The sequence below is a fragment of the Manihot esculenta genome, chromosome 1, assembly GCF_001659605.2.
Source record: "Manihot esculenta cultivar AM560-2 chromosome 1, M.esculenta_v8, whole genome shotgun sequence".
NCBI lineage: Eukaryota > Viridiplantae > Streptophyta > Magnoliopsida > Malpighiales > Euphorbiaceae > Manihot > Manihot esculenta.
The window spans coordinates 35,058,870-35,079,047 of NC_035161.2; the positions used below are offsets into that span (position 1 = coordinate 35,058,870).

General features: G+C 35.5%; 4 protein-coding genes and 1 pseudogene across 5 annotated transcripts; 1 reads left to right on the top strand and 4 right to left on the bottom strand.

Annotated features, from left to right (window-relative positions):
- Positions 1-122: 122 nt before the first annotated feature.
- Positions 123-3,066, bottom strand: LOC110610323 (subtilisin-like protease SBT4.3). The gene is made up of 9 exons (XM_043949405.1): positions 2,851-3,066; positions 2,681-2,772; positions 2,329-2,575; positions 1,738-2,242; positions 1,565-1,659; positions 1,254-1,472; positions 1,047-1,158; positions 747-960; positions 123-666 (listed from the first exon to the last, which is right to left on the bottom strand). The coding sequence occupies exons 1-9, from the start codon at positions 2,946-2,948 to the stop codon at positions 131-133; spliced, it is 2,118 nt and encodes a 705-aa protein (XP_043805340.1). The 5' UTR covers positions 2,949-3,066; the 3' UTR covers positions 123-130.
- Positions 3,067-4,965: 1,899 nt separating this feature from the next.
- LOC110610331 (subtilisin-like protease SBT4.4) lies at positions 4,966-8,061 on the bottom strand. The gene is made up of 10 exons (XM_021750205.1): positions 7,966-8,061; positions 7,784-7,875; positions 7,564-7,655; positions 7,201-7,453; positions 6,578-7,079; positions 6,380-6,474; positions 6,076-6,294; positions 5,880-5,991; positions 5,587-5,794; positions 4,966-5,495 (listed from the first exon to the last, which is right to left on the bottom strand). The coding sequence occupies exons 1-10, from the start codon at positions 8,059-8,061 to the stop codon at positions 4,966-4,968; spliced, it is 2,199 nt and encodes a 732-aa protein (XP_021605897.1).
- A 2,318-nt stretch (positions 8,062-10,379) lies between these two features.
- LOC110619004 (elongin-C) lies at positions 10,380-12,991 on the bottom strand. 2 transcript variants are annotated; one of them, XR_002488591.2, is made up of 4 exons: positions 12,709-12,991; positions 12,322-12,427; positions 10,746-10,876; positions 10,380-10,621 (listed from the first exon to the last, which is right to left on the bottom strand). XR_002488591.2 is itself a non-coding variant. In XM_021762289.2 (4 exons), exons 1-3 carry the CDS (start codon positions 12,818-12,820, stop codon positions 10,798-10,800), a joined length of 297 nt encoding a protein of 98 aa, XP_021617981.1. In that variant the 5' UTR covers positions 12,821-12,983; the 3' UTR covers positions 10,380-10,621; positions 10,758-10,797. The 2 variants fall into 2 exon arrangements, 1 of the variants encoding a protein (XP_021617981.1); XM_021762289.2 differs by having other exon boundaries at positions 10,758-10,876; positions 12,709-12,983.
- Positions 12,992-13,106: 115 nt separating this feature from the next.
- Positions 13,107-15,345, top strand: LOC110618928 (ras-related protein Rab11C). The gene is made up of 3 exons (XM_021762222.2): positions 13,107-13,245; positions 13,340-13,551; positions 14,464-15,345. Exons 2-3 carry the CDS (start codon positions 13,387-13,389, stop codon positions 14,947-14,949), a joined length of 651 nt encoding a protein of 216 aa, XP_021617914.1. The 5' UTR covers positions 13,107-13,245; positions 13,340-13,386; the 3' UTR covers positions 14,950-15,345.
- A 126-nt stretch (positions 15,346-15,471) lies between these two features.
- On the bottom strand, positions 15,472-17,311 carry LOC110618693 (annotated as a pseudogene).
- Positions 17,312-20,178: the final 2,867 nt, after the last annotated feature.

A 20,178-nucleotide genomic window follows, 5' to 3' on the forward strand; every position in this document is an offset into this window, starting at 1 on the left:
AATTTTGAAGAATTAATAATTGAAACAGATTTTACTTTAAAATCAAGAAAATAGCAGATTTTTCATAAATATTGGACTTTGAAATATTAATATATATGTTCTGCAGAGATTACAGTCTTTCATTCAGACATCAGTCAGTACGTAAAGAAAGTAAAATAATTGGAATTCGCACATTGTGAGTAGCATCAGACCAGACAAGTGAAGTAGTTACTATGTTTGAATCCGGTATGCCTTGTGCTTCAACACTAACAACAAAAGATTTCTTCTCATTTAACGACTTGAACGAAAGAACTTCAGGTTGGACTTGAACTGTCATATTGTTATTTGTTATGATCTTTGCCTTGTAAACGGACTTTGCTTCGCCAACATTTGTTACTGTTCTGTGGAACTTGAAGCTCAGGGCTACCATTGGCGACACTCGAAAGGTAATTGCAGGGTAATTGAAATCAAATGGCAGGAGTTTGTCAACCCCAGTAGCACAAGTAATGCTTTCTCCTGTGATAACTTCAAGGGCATCGGAGTCAAAGCCTGCTCCACATAACAATTTGATATAATCTTCCTTATCAGCATCAAATACAAGTCCAGGATCAGCAGCTTTTATTGGATTGATATGTCCCGATCCATATGAAAATTCTTGTCGTTGACCTTTTCCATTCATAGGCCAAGCTATATGCCAAAGAAAATCAGCTGATTTAGACAAGGAAACCTGGAAGAAAGAATAATTGATGATGCAGTGATTTAATTACCGGTGGTCATAATGGCAGATTTGATGGCTGAAGGAGACCATTGAGGGTGAATTGATTTAACATAGGCAGCTACACCAGCAGCATGGGGACAGGACATGGAAGTACCAGATAAAAAGTTGTATTGAACTTGCCTTCTGTCTAGAGGTCCATTTGAAGGTGAAGCAATAGGTGAAAATGCAGCCAAGATATTGATCCCTGGCGCAACTACATCTGGCTGCATTGCATTTCAGCATCATGTAATGGGTGAATCAAGGTGAAAGTGAAGAAAGTACCGTGGTTTAAAACTTGACCTTTTTTTACCTTCATGATCTCTGCCAGAATTTGATTGGGACCGCATGCAGAGAAGGAAGCAACTACAGGAGCATTAAAATCTCGGATGGCTCGACTTTTGAGTATGTTCACTGTAGGATTTCTGCACGATTGGAAAGATGTCAAAGTCATTCAACGCAAAAGGGAAAGAAAAAGGCAGAATTTATCAACAAAATGAGAGCTTGTAGAAATCCAAACTTGGTGAAATTCACATAGTCCTCCAACATGAACATGTCCGAAAGTGTAACAGCTGATGCAGGCAATGGGACAACAAATGGAACATCATCCAATTGGGTATTTAGCACAACTGCACCCAAAGCACCAGCTTTATAAGCCTCAGCAATTCCCTCAAAAAGACCACATAGCACTATCTTTCCCTTCACCAAGTTTTCATCTAAACACCCTACTCTACAAGACCTGAAATGCAGCAACAAGTGTTAATCCTCCTTCCATACTTCATTCATTGCAAAAAAGAATTATGTTCAAGACAGTAAGGGCAATGAAGCTACTGGGAGTCAAATTCGGAGCACCGATGCGAAACATCTTTTCCATAGACCAGAGATAACATTGTTCCATTCAATGTGAAAGAGTTGATAGAAGCCCCCTATTCATATAAAAATCAAATTATAATGTATATGTAGACATATGCTCAGAAGAGGAAACAGAAGGGAACGATACATACAATTAGAGCAGATCCATTTCCAAGAATAACTTCATCAATGATTTTGCGATCAGTGCTGCTTGCTCCCACAGTAAGTATCCATGGAGCTGTGCTCGACACCGATCCATCTACACAACCCGAATTTCCTGCAGATTGTAATGTAACTATCCCTTTCTTCATTGCATGAAAAGATCCAATTGCAATAACATCAGTATCAAAGTCAGTTGCTCCATCAGATCCAAGTGATATTGTTATAATGTCAACTCCATCAGCAATAGCATCATCAAATGCAGCCAAGATATTTGTTGTATCACAGCCTCCATCCGGCTCACAGACCTTATACACAGCAATCCTCGCTGAGGGAACCCCTCCTCTTGCTGTTCCTTCTGCAAGTCCATAGAAACTAACATTCTTTACTATGTTCCCTGCAGCTGTTGAGGCAGTATGTGAGCCGTGGCCATTTTCATCCCTTGCAGACCCAGATCCAGGCGCTGACAAGGCATAGTGTCTAGCTCCAACAACTTTGCTGAAGAAAATTTATTCAAATGAGGATAATTTATTACACAAGACTGTTGAATGTAAACAATAATGACTCAGGGAATATGGTATTACTTATTGCAAGTAAAATTTTCGCCTCCTTCACAAGCACCCTTCCATTTCTTTGGAGCAGGACCAAAACCTTTGTCGTTAAAACTCTCTGATTCAGGCCAGATTCCAGTGTCCATAACACCAATTATAACATCGCTCTCAGCGGTATTTTCTCTGCTAATTGTTCCATTGAAACCCATGAAATCCCATGATTTTGTAGTGTGAAGTTTGAGAGTTGCGCTAGGAAAAATAGACACTACTTCTTTCATCCCTGCATATTACAGTTCAAAAGATATGCTTTTATCATTTGAGCAGTCAGAGTATATTAACTTTTCCTTTGGATGTTGCAAGCAATAATTTATGTAGGAATACTCACTAGCCAACTTCTGTCTCTCATTAGCTGTAAGGTTGGCAGCAAATCCATTAAAACTTCTTTTGTAGCTCCTAATCAAGGAGTTTTCTACAGAACTGGAAAGAACTGAAAGTGAAAAGAGGATAACAGCAGGATACCAATAGAAGAGGGAAAAAAAACTCTTGAAATATAACCTGCTCTCAACAACTTCTTGTAGCATACTGAAGTGGTGAGATGATGGTGAGTATTCTGCCTTTGGAAGTGAACCCAGATACACAATCTGGACCTGCATAAGAATTTTAACATTTTGACACCAGTTAATTCACCATTTCCAGTGTCTTATGTGAGCATTTTGGAGAAAAATAAAATTCCTGGCTTAAAAAAAATTTACTTGCCTCTCTCTTTTCATCAGTAGCGCTGCAAGAATATCTTGCAGTGAGTATGAAAATGAACAAATTGTAAGGCAGCAGGAGATATACATACTTGAACATTTTCAATTTCTCAAACAACTGGCTACAAGCAGTGACTTTTATAATAAGTATAGAATTAAGGAGAATGAGGCTTCTCATGGAAATCATGTCATTTCGTTTGGCATAAGATTTTCTTTTTTTTAATTCAATTCCATATCTGTTTGTTTTCCATTTAAGCAAAACCTCATCTGATCTTTTACAAAATCAAGATATATTTCCACTAAAATCACTGGCAGAGGCAGGCTTGACATTGAACTGTAACACCTACCCAATTGATCCGGGGATCCATGAGTGGATTTGTTTGTGTATATATTCTAATTATGAACCAATATATGCTTAACAATTTTGCAAACATTCAATAAACATTGGAAAGAAATTTGGAATTACAGCTGAAAAAATTATTGCATTCCTTTGAACTCTTATACTGGCTGACAGATACACTTTTTTTTTGTATGACCACATGTGTCATGCTGATTTGGATACAATCGTTAAGTTAGGACCGGATTCTCGGGTATTGTGATTTACTAGTGTCTCGAACAGCTCCATTTCGTTCTGCACGGTAGCTCTATACCAATTATAACAGTCCCGCTCAAGTTATTTAATAATTTTATGCTAGTTATTACATTCAACCCGAAATGAGATATTTTAAGAACTACCAAAAAAATGCAAGATCTGAGGAGAAAAAAAGTTAATAAATAAAAGGAAAGGGCAAATCTATAGTATTTTGTTCTAAAAGGAATGGATTTGGATTCTCTGAAATAATGCAATTTCCAATATAAGCAAGATATTAGTCAATCCTGACAAAGGATTTACTCATAAAACAATTGTATTTCGATCTAATTGCGAAAAAAAAAAATCTTTATATTTTTTGTTTTTTTAAAACTGTAATTTTTTTTTTTATAAAAAGTTTGAAAATATGAAAAATACATTCAAAAATTAATAATAGAAAATAGTTATTAAAAAAATTATAATACTTTTAGAAGTTTTTGTTATCCATTTATCTTTTAATAACATAATTATCTTTTATCATTATAACTAAATATGTCTTAAAATAATTATTTAATTGTAATTATGAAAAATTTACAATACAATTTTAAGTTATTATTTTAATTTGAATATTATGAAGTAAAAAAGTGGAAACAATTTTAGAGTTTTTTTTTCAAATATTAATTAATTAAATTTTGAAGTAGAAAATTGTTTTTATTTCTCAAATTGAAAATTATCGTCATGTGCAAATGTAAAATTATTATTTTTTTATTTTTAGAAAAACTGCCCAATTTTTTACATGTGAGTTTCTGAAAATACAATTCGTGAGCATCAAAGGTAGTAAGTATCTGAAAACTACAACATGGTAAAAAAAATTCTTTAATAGTCAAAAAAGAAAATTGGTTATTAATAAAAATATTATTGCATCTTACCAAATCATCATTGTTATGAAGATTTTGGTCTTGCTCCGTTAGAAGATGACCACAACTCTTTTATACTCTATTAAATTTATAAAATAAAATAGTTAAGTATGAAAAATAACGATGTTTTTTCATTAAAAAAATGTCTGAGATTATTTTTGTAATATTCAGTTTTTGTGTTGATGTAAAGTACGGAAAATCAAAATTGAATATAATAATTATTATAAAATTAAAGTTAATTATTTTTTAAAAAGTGAAAAGTGAGTTTAAAAATTATTTAGATCAATTTGAATCGGATTATTTTATTTTTTTCATTTTTTTTTTAGAATACGTCTAAGATTTTATTCAGTACTCTTTTGTTGAAATCAAAATATTGGAGAACATGTAATGATTCAATTCCAAAATGACATAGAATAAGTAATCTTTTACAACACTATTTAGCATGCACAATAATTGGACTTCTAACTCTGCGAGTTCCATCAGACCACACCAGCGATGTAGACACCATTGCTCCGACTTGCAAACTCCTACCGGCAACAGTCACATCAAAAGATTGCTTCTCATTTTTAGACTGGAAGGAGAGAACTGGAGGTTTCACTGTGATATTAAGTTCTGATTTTGGATAGATTATGGCCTGGTACGTGGATTTTGCAGGGCCAACATTTTTTACTGTTCTATGAAATTTAACTCTGAAGGATTCGCCTATCGACACTCTAGAAGTTAACGAAGGATAATTGAAATCCTTGAGTGATGCTTCGTCACTACCCTTTGGGCAACTGCTGTTATCCCCTGTTATGCCTCTAACTGAACCTGTATCATAGCCCATGCTGCACAACAGTTTTACGTAGTCATCTTTCAATGTTTCATACACTAATCCAGGTTGAACAGCCTTAAGTGGATTTATATGCCCAGATCCATAAGCAAATTCAGCGTCAGGATTATTGGTAGCATTCATCGGCAAAGCTGAAGAAGAAAGAGAAAATGCTGATTATAATATCGTAAAATAACCAGAAGATGCATGAAAATAAGCAAGTAATAATAGCAGATTGAGTACCAGTAGTCATAATAGCAGATTTGATGGCTGAAGGAGACCAATCAGGATGAAAAGCCTTGACATAAGCTGCTACTGCAGCAGCGTGGGGGCAAGACATGGACGTTCCTGAGAGTATATTGTATTCAACTCGCCTCCTATCACCGGAGGACGGTGAAACAACGGGTATGTACGCAGCTAATATATCAACCCCTGGAGCACTTACGTCTGGCTGAAATTGTTTTGAACCGTACTTGAGCATATTGCAATTCTTCAATCAAACAAAGCCTATTACAAAGTAAGGATCGGGAATAGACCTTCATAATGTCTGGTGCTATGGCATTTGGGCCCCGTGAAGAGAAGGAAGCAACTACAGGTGCAGTAGAATCCGTAATAACTTCACTTTTTAATATACTTGCTTCAGGTGATCTGCAGAGGAAGACATGTTAGATATTTTGAATCAGGAAATCATTTTGTAGTCATTTGAAACTTGTTACTTGTACGGATTCGTACTTGGTGGATCTCAGGTAGGAAGTGACCAAACTGTAGTCCTCAGATGTTAAAGCAGATGCAGGAAGTGGGACAACAAAAGCAATATTATCAAATTGGCTGGCTCTCAAGATTGTTCCAAGTGCACCAGCTCTATGGACCTCCGAGTTTCCATTGAAGTTATCACAAAGCACAATCTTCCCCTTTACCAATGTGCTGTTAATGCAAAACTCACTACACGACCTGAAACATCAACAACAATATGAATATTTTGTTACTTTTTCATCTGTTTGATTGAAGTTAAACTGACAAGGGTATTATAATTTACCGAGCACCAACTTCAGAGCATAGGCTTGTGGCTTGAGATCCATATACCAGAGGAAACTTTTTTCGTTTTAGATTGAAGGAATTGATAGAACTTCCCTGTTTATCAAAATGGATATTTAAAAAAAAAATTACAAATTGAAACTTGTATGCATATTAATCAGTGATATGATACTAACACAGAGTTGATGATGATGCATACAAGTAATGTCTTTCCATTTCCAAGAACAACTTTATCAATGAATTTGCGATCCGTGCTGCTTGCTGCTATAGAAAGCATCCAGGGCGCTACACTCGACACACTTCTCACTTTAGGACCACTGTTGCCTGCAGAATTTACTGTAAGTATTCCATTTTGCATGGCATGAAAAGAACCAATTGCTATCTCATCCACAGAAACATCAATTGGAGCATCTGATCCTAATGAGACTGTTAAAATGTCTACTCCATCCGCAATTGCGTCATCAAATGCAGCCAAGATATCAACTCCTTCGCAACCTCCATCTGCGTTGCAGGCTTTATATGCAGCGATTCTTGCAGAAGATACCCCTCCCCTTGCAATTCCTTTTGCCAATCCGTAGAAGTTGGCATCTTTTACTTTGCTCCCAGCTGCTGTAGAGGCAGTATGGGATCCATGACCAGTATCATCCCTGGCAGAATCAGCGGAGCCTCTGGAGGAATAAAATCGGGCTCCGATGATCTTGCTGTAAAACAAGTACTCAATATTGTTTATTAAATCTCCCAATTCAGGGAATAAAATATAAACTACGTTCTACTAAAATCACATACATATTTACGATATGTTACTGTAAGAGAGAAAATTACTTGTTGCAAGTGAAGTTTCTGCCACCTGCACATTTGCCCTTCCACTTCTTTGGAGCAGGACCAAAACCCTCATCACTAAAACTTGCTGATTCAGGCCAGATTCCAGTATCAATAACACCAACTATAGTATCACTGAGTCTGTCAGAAGTAGGATTCCGTGAGATATTCTCAGGTAAACCGATGAAGTCCCAGGATCTAGTTGTTTGAACTCTGAAAGTTCTGCTTGGGAAAACAGAGACTACTCCCTTCATCCCTGCAAAAATGGGTAGAGTGGGGAACATATAAATGGAAGGACTCATAGATCTTATGTTCTTAAAGATAACCATCAAGAAGATTCAATAGCGAGAGTTTTGCAGCACTCACCAGCTAATCGTTGCATCTCATGAGTAGTGAGCTTGGCAGCAAATCCATTGAAACTCTTTTTGTAACTTCTTATCAGTGAATTATCTAGAGAGCTGCAGACCACCATGAAGAGGTAGCTGATTATATATAGAATACAAACTGTATACTAATTAACCGTAGAAAAAGGGAGAATACACATGATATAAAGTGTATTAATCAATCTATAAATCTGAAAATCAACCTGGCATCAGAAACTGATTGAAGCAAACTAAGATGCTGAGCTGATGGTGAATATTCCCCCTTGGGGAGTGATCCCAAGTACACAATATAGGTCTGAAATATAAAAATTGTCATGAAAAGAAATTAAAACAGAACAGAATTTTAAAAAAAAAAAAAAAACAGAAGGAAGAGACTAAGGCTTGCCTTTCTATCTTCATCAGCTGCAGTGCACAGCAAGGCTAGAGTTAAAATGAGAAAGGAAGAAAACAAAGAAAAGAATATAGCTTTGTTATTAGACATTGCTGAATTCTGAGAACAATTAAGCAGTCTTATGTTTTATACTGAGATTCAAGAAATGTATTGGTAAGTTTGCTGTCAAATTTATATATGGAATTATAGCAAAAATGGATGAGGCATTAATGACAATGAATCTCTCTACGACAAACAGAGATCAGGATCCATCCATATTTAGACTTTGGCATTGTTTTAGAAAATTTTAGAATACAGCACGTGTAAATGTAATAAATCTAATATTCCTTAAATGTGAAATATGAATCTCTTACATTTCATACATGAAGTATATGTTTTTTTACTCATAATTTTTATCCATTTTATTTTTTTCATACAGAAAAATAATTTTTTTATTAACTTTTTAATTATACTCGTTTTATAAACATTAAATTTTATTACATATTAAGAGATATTTTTAAAAATTTCTTAGAAATAAGATAAAATTAAATATGATTATAATAGTCGATTTATATGTTATTACAGTATAAAAAAAAAAGATGGATAAAAATTATAGTACGGATGAAATATTTTTATTATAAAATTGTTATTTCCAGTTAAGTTAGAAAACAGAAAAGGGATTATGGAAACACATTCTTTTTAGTTTCCATCAAAGCCATGAAATTTCTTATGTGCATATCATATTGAAAATTTAACTATGGATTTATTTTGTAAGAATTTTTATTATAAAAATTACTTTATTTTGTAATAAAAAAATTTGATTGTCTTAACTTAGTGTTTTGAGCAACAACGGATTACTCATTCGTTGAATATACCAATTTCTTCTACTATATTATGATTTTCTTAATTTATTATTTATCATAATATCAGCTAATATCTTCTGTCTATATTTGTGTTTTGACATGCTAATACATTATAAAAATATCATTATACAAATTATATATAAAAAAAAAGTTTGGAGTAATTAAATTAACATCATTTAGATTTATTATTTTAGTATCTTATTCTATATTTAGCATATTAATAATGATTATACTTATTATTTTGACAATTGACATATATTTACATCCATTATTATGAGTTTCCTGATATAGATTTTTTATTACTATATAAAATTTTTTCCTTGAAATTGCGTCAAATAAAAAGAAGAAAGGAGCTAAGATGTAATTAGCTAAACCTAAAAGGAATAAAATCATAAGCAATTTAGCTCATCATCGATTAGAAGTAAAATTACGGCTTTGAATCTGCAATCAAAATTCTTAATAAAGAATATAATTTTACTTAAAAAAGATTTTTTTTAATAGAAGATTAGAGAAATAATAACTCAAATTTGAATCTATAAGTCATATATGCTTGTAGTCATTATGCAAGGTAAAATACGTAATTTAAAAAAAAAAAAAATTCAAAGGCACTATTATCATATGACTTTTTTGATAGGTTGTTACATGTTGCTGAGTTGTGAATCGGCCCAAAATTGGCGTAGTTATCTCCTTTTATTGTTATCCCTGTTTCCTATAAAATCAAAACCATTTTTTTTTAAAAAAACAAATTGTTTGTTTTTTAATATAAAAATAAAACAATTAATTATTAAGTACAATAAAAAATTGTCTTTTTTAATTATTATGTTTTTATCAAAGGCAATAAATTCATAAAAAAAAAAATCCGAAAGGAATAGTCTCAGTTATGGTAGATTCAATGACACTACAATTAAGGAATAGGTTTTTTTTTTTTTTTTCTAAAACCCTATTAGTTTAATGAAGATGAATGGTGACTTTTTGGACGGTGAAAGAAAAAGGGTTTATACGGTTGTCTATGTAAGCGTAGGGATTACCTTAGCATAACTTCACTGAATTTGAAGACTTATTGCGATAAAAAGCAATTTCCATACTGTAAATAGGAAAATAAAATAAAATAAACACGAGGAATTATTTCATGCTGGTCAATCAGAGTCGTTATTTCTTTTTGGCTTTGCTGAATCCATCGCTATTTGTGTTGGCACCGTCTCGGCAGACCCATGTCTCCGAGTCTGAAATAGATTCTGAAAAACCTTTTCTTTTATAGCTCTACAATTGAAAATATCATGGACTGAGAATTGAAGCGAATAAGTACGCCACTGAACAAGTTTTGAATTCTTTTCTTTAAATAACAAATTCCCCCAAGAAATATGTAGCGTTCCTGTCATCTCGATCCCATTTTGTATGCTCAATTGACTTCTAATTTATAGTTAAAATCGCAAATACGCCAATGTAGTAGGATTTTGAAAATTTCAATGATTTTACAATAATCTCTCTCATACCCAAAATGGCAAACCAAAATAATGAAAAGACAGGTTAGTAGCAATGCATCCATCAGAAAAAAACAAATTCAAGGACACCAACACATAACCCAGTGCATTATGTTAAGATTAACATATGTGCAGTTGATAGTAGCCAAGTCGCAGGCAGCATTCTATCCTATGAAGTCCAAAATCTGTTCAAAGTTACTTCAATGCCATTACAAGTTGGCAGAATAAATGACCTTAAAATGCCCCCCACGAATACATCCCTATCTATGATACCAGAGTGTATAAATCTTAAGATTGTGAGCCTTCTCGCGAAACAATCCTGTTTACCTACAATACCCAAATAAAAACAATAATATCAAACGCCAGTTGAAAACACCTAACAACATTTTTCTTTTTTCGAAAAAAAAAAAAAAAAAAAAAAAGATGATACATCAAGGTAGGGCATCATGACCAATAAGCTTACAGTCTTATGCAAGACCCGAGAAGCAAGCAAAATAATTTGGTTAAGTATGGAGATAATTAGCAGCCATCATTAGTTCCAGGGTCAGCTCCGGTTCAATATGGAATTCACTCTCCTTTCCCCTGACAAAGGAGCAGCAATTTCAATTCAACGGAGTAGAAAAACTTAAACAGCCAGAACCCTTGATCATTTATAGTTTCATACATAATTAGATTAACTAAAACGTCCAACATCTTACAGATAAGTGAGAGGTACAAAAGAGAGATGAAGATCAATGATGTCATGTTTAAAGATGTCTGTTTAAACATGAGATGGATAACCGGAAAACCAAATATCTCAATTACTCATCTCCAATAGAACTTGACAACTAACATGAACTCGACAACTAACATGAACTCCCAACCATTATCTTTAGCAGCCATTGCAATGTTAAGAACAAATGCAATGGAAACAAAATAAAGCATGCACCAAGTGTTTCCACACCTGTTTGTCCTCCATCATTTTTCAGACCAAGTAGGTTGACACCCATGAAATATAAACAACATAATTGACTGCCAACTACATGTGCACACTTCATTATCTAGTGCTTAGGCTTACCACGACAAACACCCGCAGGAAAAAAAAAATATTAAAATACATCAGAAGGAAGAACAAGAGCCCACAAGAAAGCTAATACAGCTTGCAAGGAGAAGCATGTGTACATTTCAGCTTACATGTCCAAGGAAAGAAAACTAGATTAAGGACAGCACACATTGTAGGGAGTTAGAACTTCATAATTATGATGGGAAGAAAACGGGTAAAAGGAGACAAGGAATCTAAAAAAGCACAATACGCTTGTAAAATCTAAAGTGCATAGACTACAGCATAAGGAATGTGAACAAAATCACCAATAGAGTATGATGTAGGAAAAAGCGTTAATTCCAACTAATGATTCAAAGACAATGGAGCTGCATGCATATTTCTCAATCTTGGGACCAAAGACAAAACACAGTTTAGCCAACAGAGATCTAAGCCATTTCCTTTAGGCAAAATGAGTAGCTCCAGGGACCTCCAATAACCCATTTCACCAGAAACCCCCCCCCCCCCCAAAAAAAAAAAGCTATATATTTGTCCTCCGACCAAACAAAATATTATCAGGAGAGCTTTATGCAAAACAAATTTCAACCGAGACTAGAACAGAAAACCATAAGACGTGATGTACTACAAATAACAAAAGCAAGTACTACTTCCGTGGATGACGCAAAGCCTCAAAAGATTCTAGGAATAGATTGACAAAAGTATTGTTTATCCTCCATTAAAAAAAAAGGAGCATAATAAATATATCACAGGTTTTCAAAGCCAAAACGTCGATGTGAGTTAATTAGTATTTTCTATTTAGGACGGGAAAATGCTCAAACCACAGCAAAGTTTTGCCATCCAATCAATATTTCAGGCTGCCGGGTGTTAGAAGCCAAAACAAAACAGTTACACACGATACTTGATGCAAATGAACTTAAGTTGAATGACAAATTATGATGACGGGCAAATAATCAAAAGAAAGACAAATATATAAAGATGAGAACAGAACTTGGCATATTGAAGGGACCAGTAGAAATACTGGCAAATTTTCTCTAGAATAGTAGTGCTTATCTCCGGAAATGTCACTTCTCCATGCTGCGTCTCAGCGAAACTACCTGCTCCAAATTATTATTAAAAAAAAAAAAATAGAAACCCCATTTTAGTTGCTCGCAAACCCCTAAATTAATCCCCAACAAAAAGAGAAAAAGTTTGCAAACTCAAATTATGCAGCGATTCTGAAAATCAACGAAAATACATCAGAATTTAAGCCAAACAGACTGATCATCCTCAACTGAGTAGAGCACAGCGGTAACTAATCGAACCCCGATAGAACGAGTCAAATAATACTACCAATCAAAGCAGGCCTCACAAAATTGAGAGAGAGACAGAGAGGGACCTGGAGAGGTGAGCATGTTGCGGATGGTCTGGGAAACCATGGCCGCTTCCTTGTCGATCACGAACTCGAAACCCTCGGCGCTGATCAGCTTCACTGTGTCTTCCTTTCTCATCTTCGTTTTCCACCAACGACTTTTTCCTTCTGACACGAATCAACGGCGGTGTGAGCTGCTGCAAAATAGAATAGACTCTGCGGTGGCAAATCTATTTATTGGACATTTGGGGACTTGTTTGCTGCAGCGACTTCCACGCCCCTCTGGACACCGTGTCCTGTTTGGCTCTTCGGCCTTGGTTTTCCAAACCCTGGATTGGAAATGAGTAATTGCAAAAGTTATTTTTATCTAATTTACGCAAAAGCATCAAATAAAAAATAAAAAATAAAAAATATTTATTTATTTAAAAAATTAATTTTTTTCCCTAACACTTCGAGAGGGAAAGAAAAAGAAAATATTCCAATTTAATTGCTCATAGAAAATCTCTGCAATCCAAACACTTCATCGAGAGGAAAATTTCCTCTTCTGGATCTATTCGCCTCAGGGTAAGCATCTGTTCTGCTCCTTCTTCTTGATTTATCTACGGGTCATTTCTTCGTTTCTTATGTGTCTCTGTTGGGTAATGATTGGATCTGACAGGTTCGAGAGATCTGAGGAAAGAGGAGAGTTAAGGAGGAGACTAGAATATGGCGCATAGAGTAGATCATGAGTATGATTATCTATTCAAGATCGTGCTGATTGGAGACTCTGGTGTGGGAAAATCTAATATCCTTTCCAGGTTTACCAGAAATGAGTTCTGTTTGGAATCCAAATCCACCATCGGTGTCGAATTCGCCACTAGGACTCTTCAGGTAATCTTCAAATCTTTCTCTCTATCCTTTGATTTTCTCTGTTATCTGCAGTTACATGTCGATCCGTTCATCTTCTGGCTTCTGAATCGTTCTCTTGTTTATTGCCTAGCATATTATGGTTATTATTTTTGTGATACGGAAATGAAATCTCTTAGATTTTAAGATTGGAAAATTGTTGATTGGAACTTCTTGTCATTTTCTGGACAAGGTGGACGTAGATACATACTTGCTGGTATCTGTATTGTTTTAGATTTGTATATTGGCTTTCCAATAAGGCGATGAAGCAACCACAGACTAGTGGCTATGCTTGCAGAATGAGTTGCGGGTGAGATATTTGTGAGTGGGAAAAATAATTTCTTCCGATTCCACTAATAACAGGCCTTAATTGAAGTTCAGCACTGTGGGATCTATTGTGCAAGAGGGAGATTGCACGTACCCTTATACTGTTAATGGCTTCGTGTGGGAGAAGCCGAGTGTCTTAGAAGTTTTCTTCTGGTTGTTGAGCGATGAAATATCACCAACTAATTTGTTTTCATAGCTAAAGATACATCTTTACATGGATCCCTATGATCTTCTCATGTGGAACTGACTTGATTGATGAAGTGCTATTGATGATCTTTCGTTACAATGGCCTATTGTCATACTCATTGTCAGGAACTGCAGGATTTAGAGAGTCTATGACTTAGTTCTTTATTCTAATCCGAGTGTTGGTATACCATTCTGTAAAGAGAAATGTCCATTAATGATCTGAATGAATGACACCTCGCATGGAGGTATCAAGATATGATCTAGGCAATAAGAACTCATGTGGTAGTGGGTTTCATCTATTGTTTTCAGATTTGTGCCATCTAGGCTATAACTGATCTGCATTTTTTCCCTTTTCTTATATATATGTCTTTTTCTCTGCTACAGGTGCATGGAAAGACAGTAAAGGCTCAAATCTGGGATACAGCAGGGCAGGAGCGGTACCGTGCCATCACAAGTGCATATTATAGAGGAGCTGTTGGTGCCTTTCTCGTTTATGACATAACCAAGAGGCAAACGTTTGACAATGTTCAAAGGTGGCTGCGTGAATTGAGGGACCATGCAGACTCAAACATCGTTATTATGATGGCTGGAAACAAGTCTGACCTGAACCATCTAAGAGCTGTTACAGAGGAGGATGGTCATAGCTTGGCAGAGAGGGAAAGTCTCTCATTTCTTGAGACATCGGCACTGGAAGCAACCAATGTTGAGAAGGCATTCCAAACCATATTGACAGAGATATACCACATCATAAGCAAGAAGGCATTGGCAGCGCAAGAAGCAGCTGGCAATTCTACACTTCCTGGTCAAGGAACCACTATTAATGTTGCTGATACCTCAGGGAACACGAAGAGAGGTTGCTGCTCTACTTAATTCTATATTTGAGGAAGGAAAGCATTGCTAGCAAGCAGTCCTTTCATTATTTTTTTAACAATTATTTTTAAAAAATTCTTTTTCAATTTTCAGCTGAGAGAGGGAGACATGTAGATTACTCGTCATTTTACATAAATTTGAGTTTGTGAATTTGAAAAAAAAAATGGGGTCAGTGCTGTTAGAATTTCAGGATGGTATGTTCTCTGTATTTATTTATTGTATGCCACTAAAAGTGGAACTGACTGATAGCAGGGATGTAGAGTGAAATCACGTTATCTCAATTGGGAGAAATAGTGGTGCACAACCATAAAAGGGGCAGCTTTTAGTACTTGTTCTGGGTTTTGTTTGTTGAGCTATTTCCAAACTTGTAATAAAAGCTTCTTTACCTTTGTGACATCTTTTCCGCAGATTGCTCACCTCCATAATTCTCACGTTACTTATTTCATACAACATCTTGATCACTCTCTTTTCTATTAACTTGTTAGCCAATGACAGTCGTAATCAAAATCCAATGCATTTGACCTAGTTCTGAATGGAAAGTTCTAAGTGGATTCATGATAAGCAGATCGTAATCTGTTTCTTCCGGTCAGATTAAGGGAACATATGTCGATGTCAGATGGTTTGTCAGGAAAGTGGTCGAGGTGATTGAGTTTCTTACGTTTGACAAGAAATTGTGGCAATTTTTATCTGTGGCTTTGAAAATTTGTGATTGAAATTTCATGGAGGGAATCCATGTGCTTTAATTTACCTAGAATTAATTCCCGTCTCACTTTTGGTCCTGAGCATATTTGATAGGAGCTCAAATTCAAATGATAAGCAGCCAGACTCGAGTGCCGATACATGCATGTTAGGGCCTTCATGTTGTTTTCTTTAATTCAAAAAGTTTTCAAGTATTACTTAAAATATAATTAACTGGGTGCTGTATCTCCACGTTCTCCATAAATTTCTTCACAGACAGCCTAGTAGGAAGCAAGCGTCTTCTGAATAATTAAGCATATTGCAAGGTATAAGTTTAGGTCAGATCATCAAGTCATCCTGTACAAAGAAATCCATGAGGAAAGCCGACTGGAGCTTATTTAAATAGGAACAGAACAGCTCACCAGGTTTTGGTGTAAGAGCCCTTGCATCTGCCATAGTTGATACAGTTCCATCCACAAATGCACCAAAAATAAAAATGGAGAACAGCTCCGTTGTAGAAATCTGTAAGCTGCTGCTCAATTTATATTGTTGTATGACGAATTTTGCATGTTTTTTTCACAGTAATCCCTAATCCTGTCGAGTATTTGGGTATGGCTCCAGGCTCAGCTACTGCATGGCAACACAACACTAACTTCCCTACTGTGATAGCCCAAACATGCAGGTCATGAATATCTTGTACTCCTATACTTTAAACTACACTCCATCCAGCAAACATTTATCTCATGAGGAGTCTTCTCCATTAGTATGCCAAATATGTCCTTAAGCATGGGTATGGTAGAACACAGAGCAAAAGCACAAAAGACAAGGGTGCAAATAAGATCAACCACCAACCAGACACCCACATAACTGCTCCAGCAACCATCACCCCAATGGATTGAATTAGATCAGCCATGACATGTAGGTAAGCTCCTTGGATATTTATGCTTAATATTTTTTTTCTTGCTGAACTTCTTACCAGCTTTGTTTCCTCTTCATTTACCGCTCATAAATCCTCATCCTCATTACTGTGAATGTGATCATGATTATGATCAAGGCAAGCATGGTGAGAGTGATCATGACCCAACCATATTACCATGACTAAGTTAATGATGAATCCAAAGGCTGCAATTGCAAACATGAGTCGTCCCTTTACCTCTGAATTCTTGTGTAGAACTCTGTTTGACTGCTTCGTAAATTAAGATTCCTGAGATGACCCATATAAGCTGCATTGATAAAAGAGCACCTAAAACTTCAAGGCAACTAAATCCAAAAGAATGGTTGGATGTTGCCTCCCCCAGACTGTGAAAAGAGCGACACAGAATCCAGCAACATCAGCCAGCAAATGTGCTGCATCTGTAATAACTGCAGGGCTGTTGGCTTTAAGGCCACCAATGCTTTCTACTGCCATGACTACTACATAAAAAAATTATAAGTTCAGAAAGTTTTGTCACTGACTTTGATCTTTCTTCAGATTCAAGATTATCATTTGCTTGTTTGGAGAATGAACAAATGGAATTGCAAGATAATTGTGTTGCAACAGGAGGAAGGGCAGGACTTCCTTCAAATGCTATAGCCCTCTCAATATTCTTCTGGTGCTGCAATAGCAAAATGGGATCTTCATCATCTTCCATCTGCTTGGAGAACAATTTATGATTTCAGCCTTTTTCTTTTAAAAGAGAGTAATTGAGATAAAGCAAATGTAGAACAAAATTTTTCAAGAAGTATGATTCTCATTAGCTTCACAACAGACAAGTCAAAGGAAAGCTTCATTGCACAAGCTACAAAAGTAAAGCACGGAATCTAAACTTTTAGAAAAGCTGTCAGAGAAAACAACAATTGATATTGCCAGCTTTGGTCACTAAGATCAACAAACTTTAGCAGGTTTGCCCCTATAGTATTTGAGTAATTTTCACTCACAGTAACTTAAATAAACGTTACATGACTGTCACTAAACTTTAATTTATTTCAAAAAAAATATCAACATTTAAATAATTATATAAAACAATCACTTTTTCGTAAGTTTCTTGCGGATTTTCCAACGAAATGTCTAGTGGCATGTACTATATTGCTTAAAAAAATTAAAATTAAATTATTTTGCTATATTATCATATGCTCTAATAATCTCGTGCTATTAATCAATAAGACTAACATACACCATCTCCAAACATGAGGAAGAAGAGTCGGAAGTCTCCGGCTCAAACGCACCGACCGATGGTGAATAACAACATTCGCAGGGCCTCTTCGGGTTCGGGTACTGTGGTAATTGAAGATGATGTAGAGGAGGATTCAAGATCTGAAGAAGATGTCTTAATTGAAATCCCAGATGGGGTTAAAATGCTAGATTTGGCAGTATCGGTTGATGAACGGAAAGCAGTCGGAAAGGTGGAATCTTAAATTGACGAAGGAGGCAGAGGCAAGAAGCCGTTGGCAGAAAGCAATGCCAAGAAGAGCTGGGCTAAATTGTTTGCGAAGAATTGTCCTCAACACCCAGGATCTGAGTTGCGCTATGTCCCTCTAGCATTATCAAATGGCCAAAAAGTGGTCAAATTTCACACAAAAGAATTGAAGTCAGGGATTCAGAGATGGAAGAATGCACTGATTGGGAGTGTCTTCGGACTGAACCCTCGATACAAAAGCATTGAGAATTTTGCCATGAGTCGCTGGAAAAGGTATGGGCTTATATTATTCAGCATCAATATTAAGTACCTCTTGCTTAAGCTTGATATGTGGATGGACACCTATCCAGGGAGAAATTCTTCGAAAATTGAAGGGTATTTCAATAGGGCGAGTTGAAATTTTCAGGGAGTCCTTTTGTTGAGTAATGACGAAGAGAGGGAGAGATTTCGCTGGCTCTGATTTTATGAGGTTCTTAATGTTCAGCATTGGCTTCAGATGCTTTTCTCTCTATACTGCATGGTCGAGGCCCCGGTCGCGTAGCTGTTTGATGGCAGCGGAGACGGCAATTTTTGTGGATATAGCTCCAAATACCTCTCTCCCCACGCGTCAATTAGCACTGCCGCATCCGCTGCCGTTGGTATTCCGCTGATGGATCAGGAGAGTTAATGCCAAGTTATTGATATTCTGTTGTTGCTTGTTGAGGAAGAGAAGACGGAGGCCCTGCGGCCACTGTCACCGTAATTCTACTGTTGGTTGGGTGATGTGTGAGCAGCCTCTGACATGGCAAATAATTTTTTTTTTCTTTTTTTTAGCTACGTGAAACATGTTATATGGACGTTTCATTGGAAAAATTTGCCGGAAATTCATTCTCAGTTTGAAATAACTGTTTATTCTGCGGATGATTTTTCTGAAACAAACTGAAATTCAGTGATCGCCGTAAAACTCAATTAAATTTAGTGAAGACGAGTGAAAATTACCCGTAATATTTATAACCAAGAAATGCAGCTGGAAGTATGGAATAGATAAGCAGAATAATATTTATAATCTGTTCAGAATCTCCTTCTGATGATAGATGATTAAAATCAAATATCTAGGGCCCTAAAAATTTTCAAGGAACGAGCAACCTTACTCTAGTAATAAAATAATCAGCCAGCATTCTTCCTTCATCACTATATATAATCTTAACACATAACCAATCAGGGATACAAAATTCAAAATTCATCTGCTAAATTCTCCTCGTATTTTACCCAAGTGTTTATTCCCCCACATCATGAACAACTTCAATTTAACAGGCTTTCCTCTAAAGCCTTTGTTTCTCCTGTGCCCTAAAACTCGAAACCCCTCTTAATGATCAATCAATTCTCCTGACATAAAATCTAAAACAAGTCTAAAATCCCGGATTATAAATTCATTAAGAATAGCACCATGCACTGGCAAATTTCTCCAACCAACAATATCACCAAAAGAATATTTTAGTACTTGATAATAACAAAGGTATAATTTCATTTCTGTTTCTCTGACCTCAAAACCAACGGCATTTGTGAGACCATGAATAAGAATACGACGAACCCATCTCCCAAAATCCCAAGAAGGAAAAATCTAAAACTACCCAAAAACATTGCAAAAATCGACAGTTGATGGTGGGATATACCTGTAAACCGCAATAAAGAACTGTGAAAGGATCGAAAGCAATCCATCTGCTAACCAATTCTTATAATGGAAGTACGGAGAGTGATTCCTCTACTTTCCATATTTCTCCTGTTCTTCTCCCCGATCTTGTGCAAATTTTACCGTGCAAATATTTTATATTTACAAAGATTTTCGGCCTACTGGATGTAAAAGCCAAAACTTTTCATTTTTAATGACAAAAGTCCCGCATTTTAAAAAGAATTTATTAATTAATTTATTTTAATTTATATATAAATAACATATATATTCAAGACAGACAGCGAAATTTTTTTACCAAATAATTAGAGAGTTTAGTTTTATAAAATTTGAAATATTTTTAATTTAGTTATTTGAAAATAAGGATAATTATTAATTTAAAAAAAAAATTAAAGACCTTATTATTATTTAATGCGAGCGGGGTACTGATTCACCCATTTAAATTCGGTTGAACCAATCAATTCATCGGTTTTTTTGGTCAACCCATTT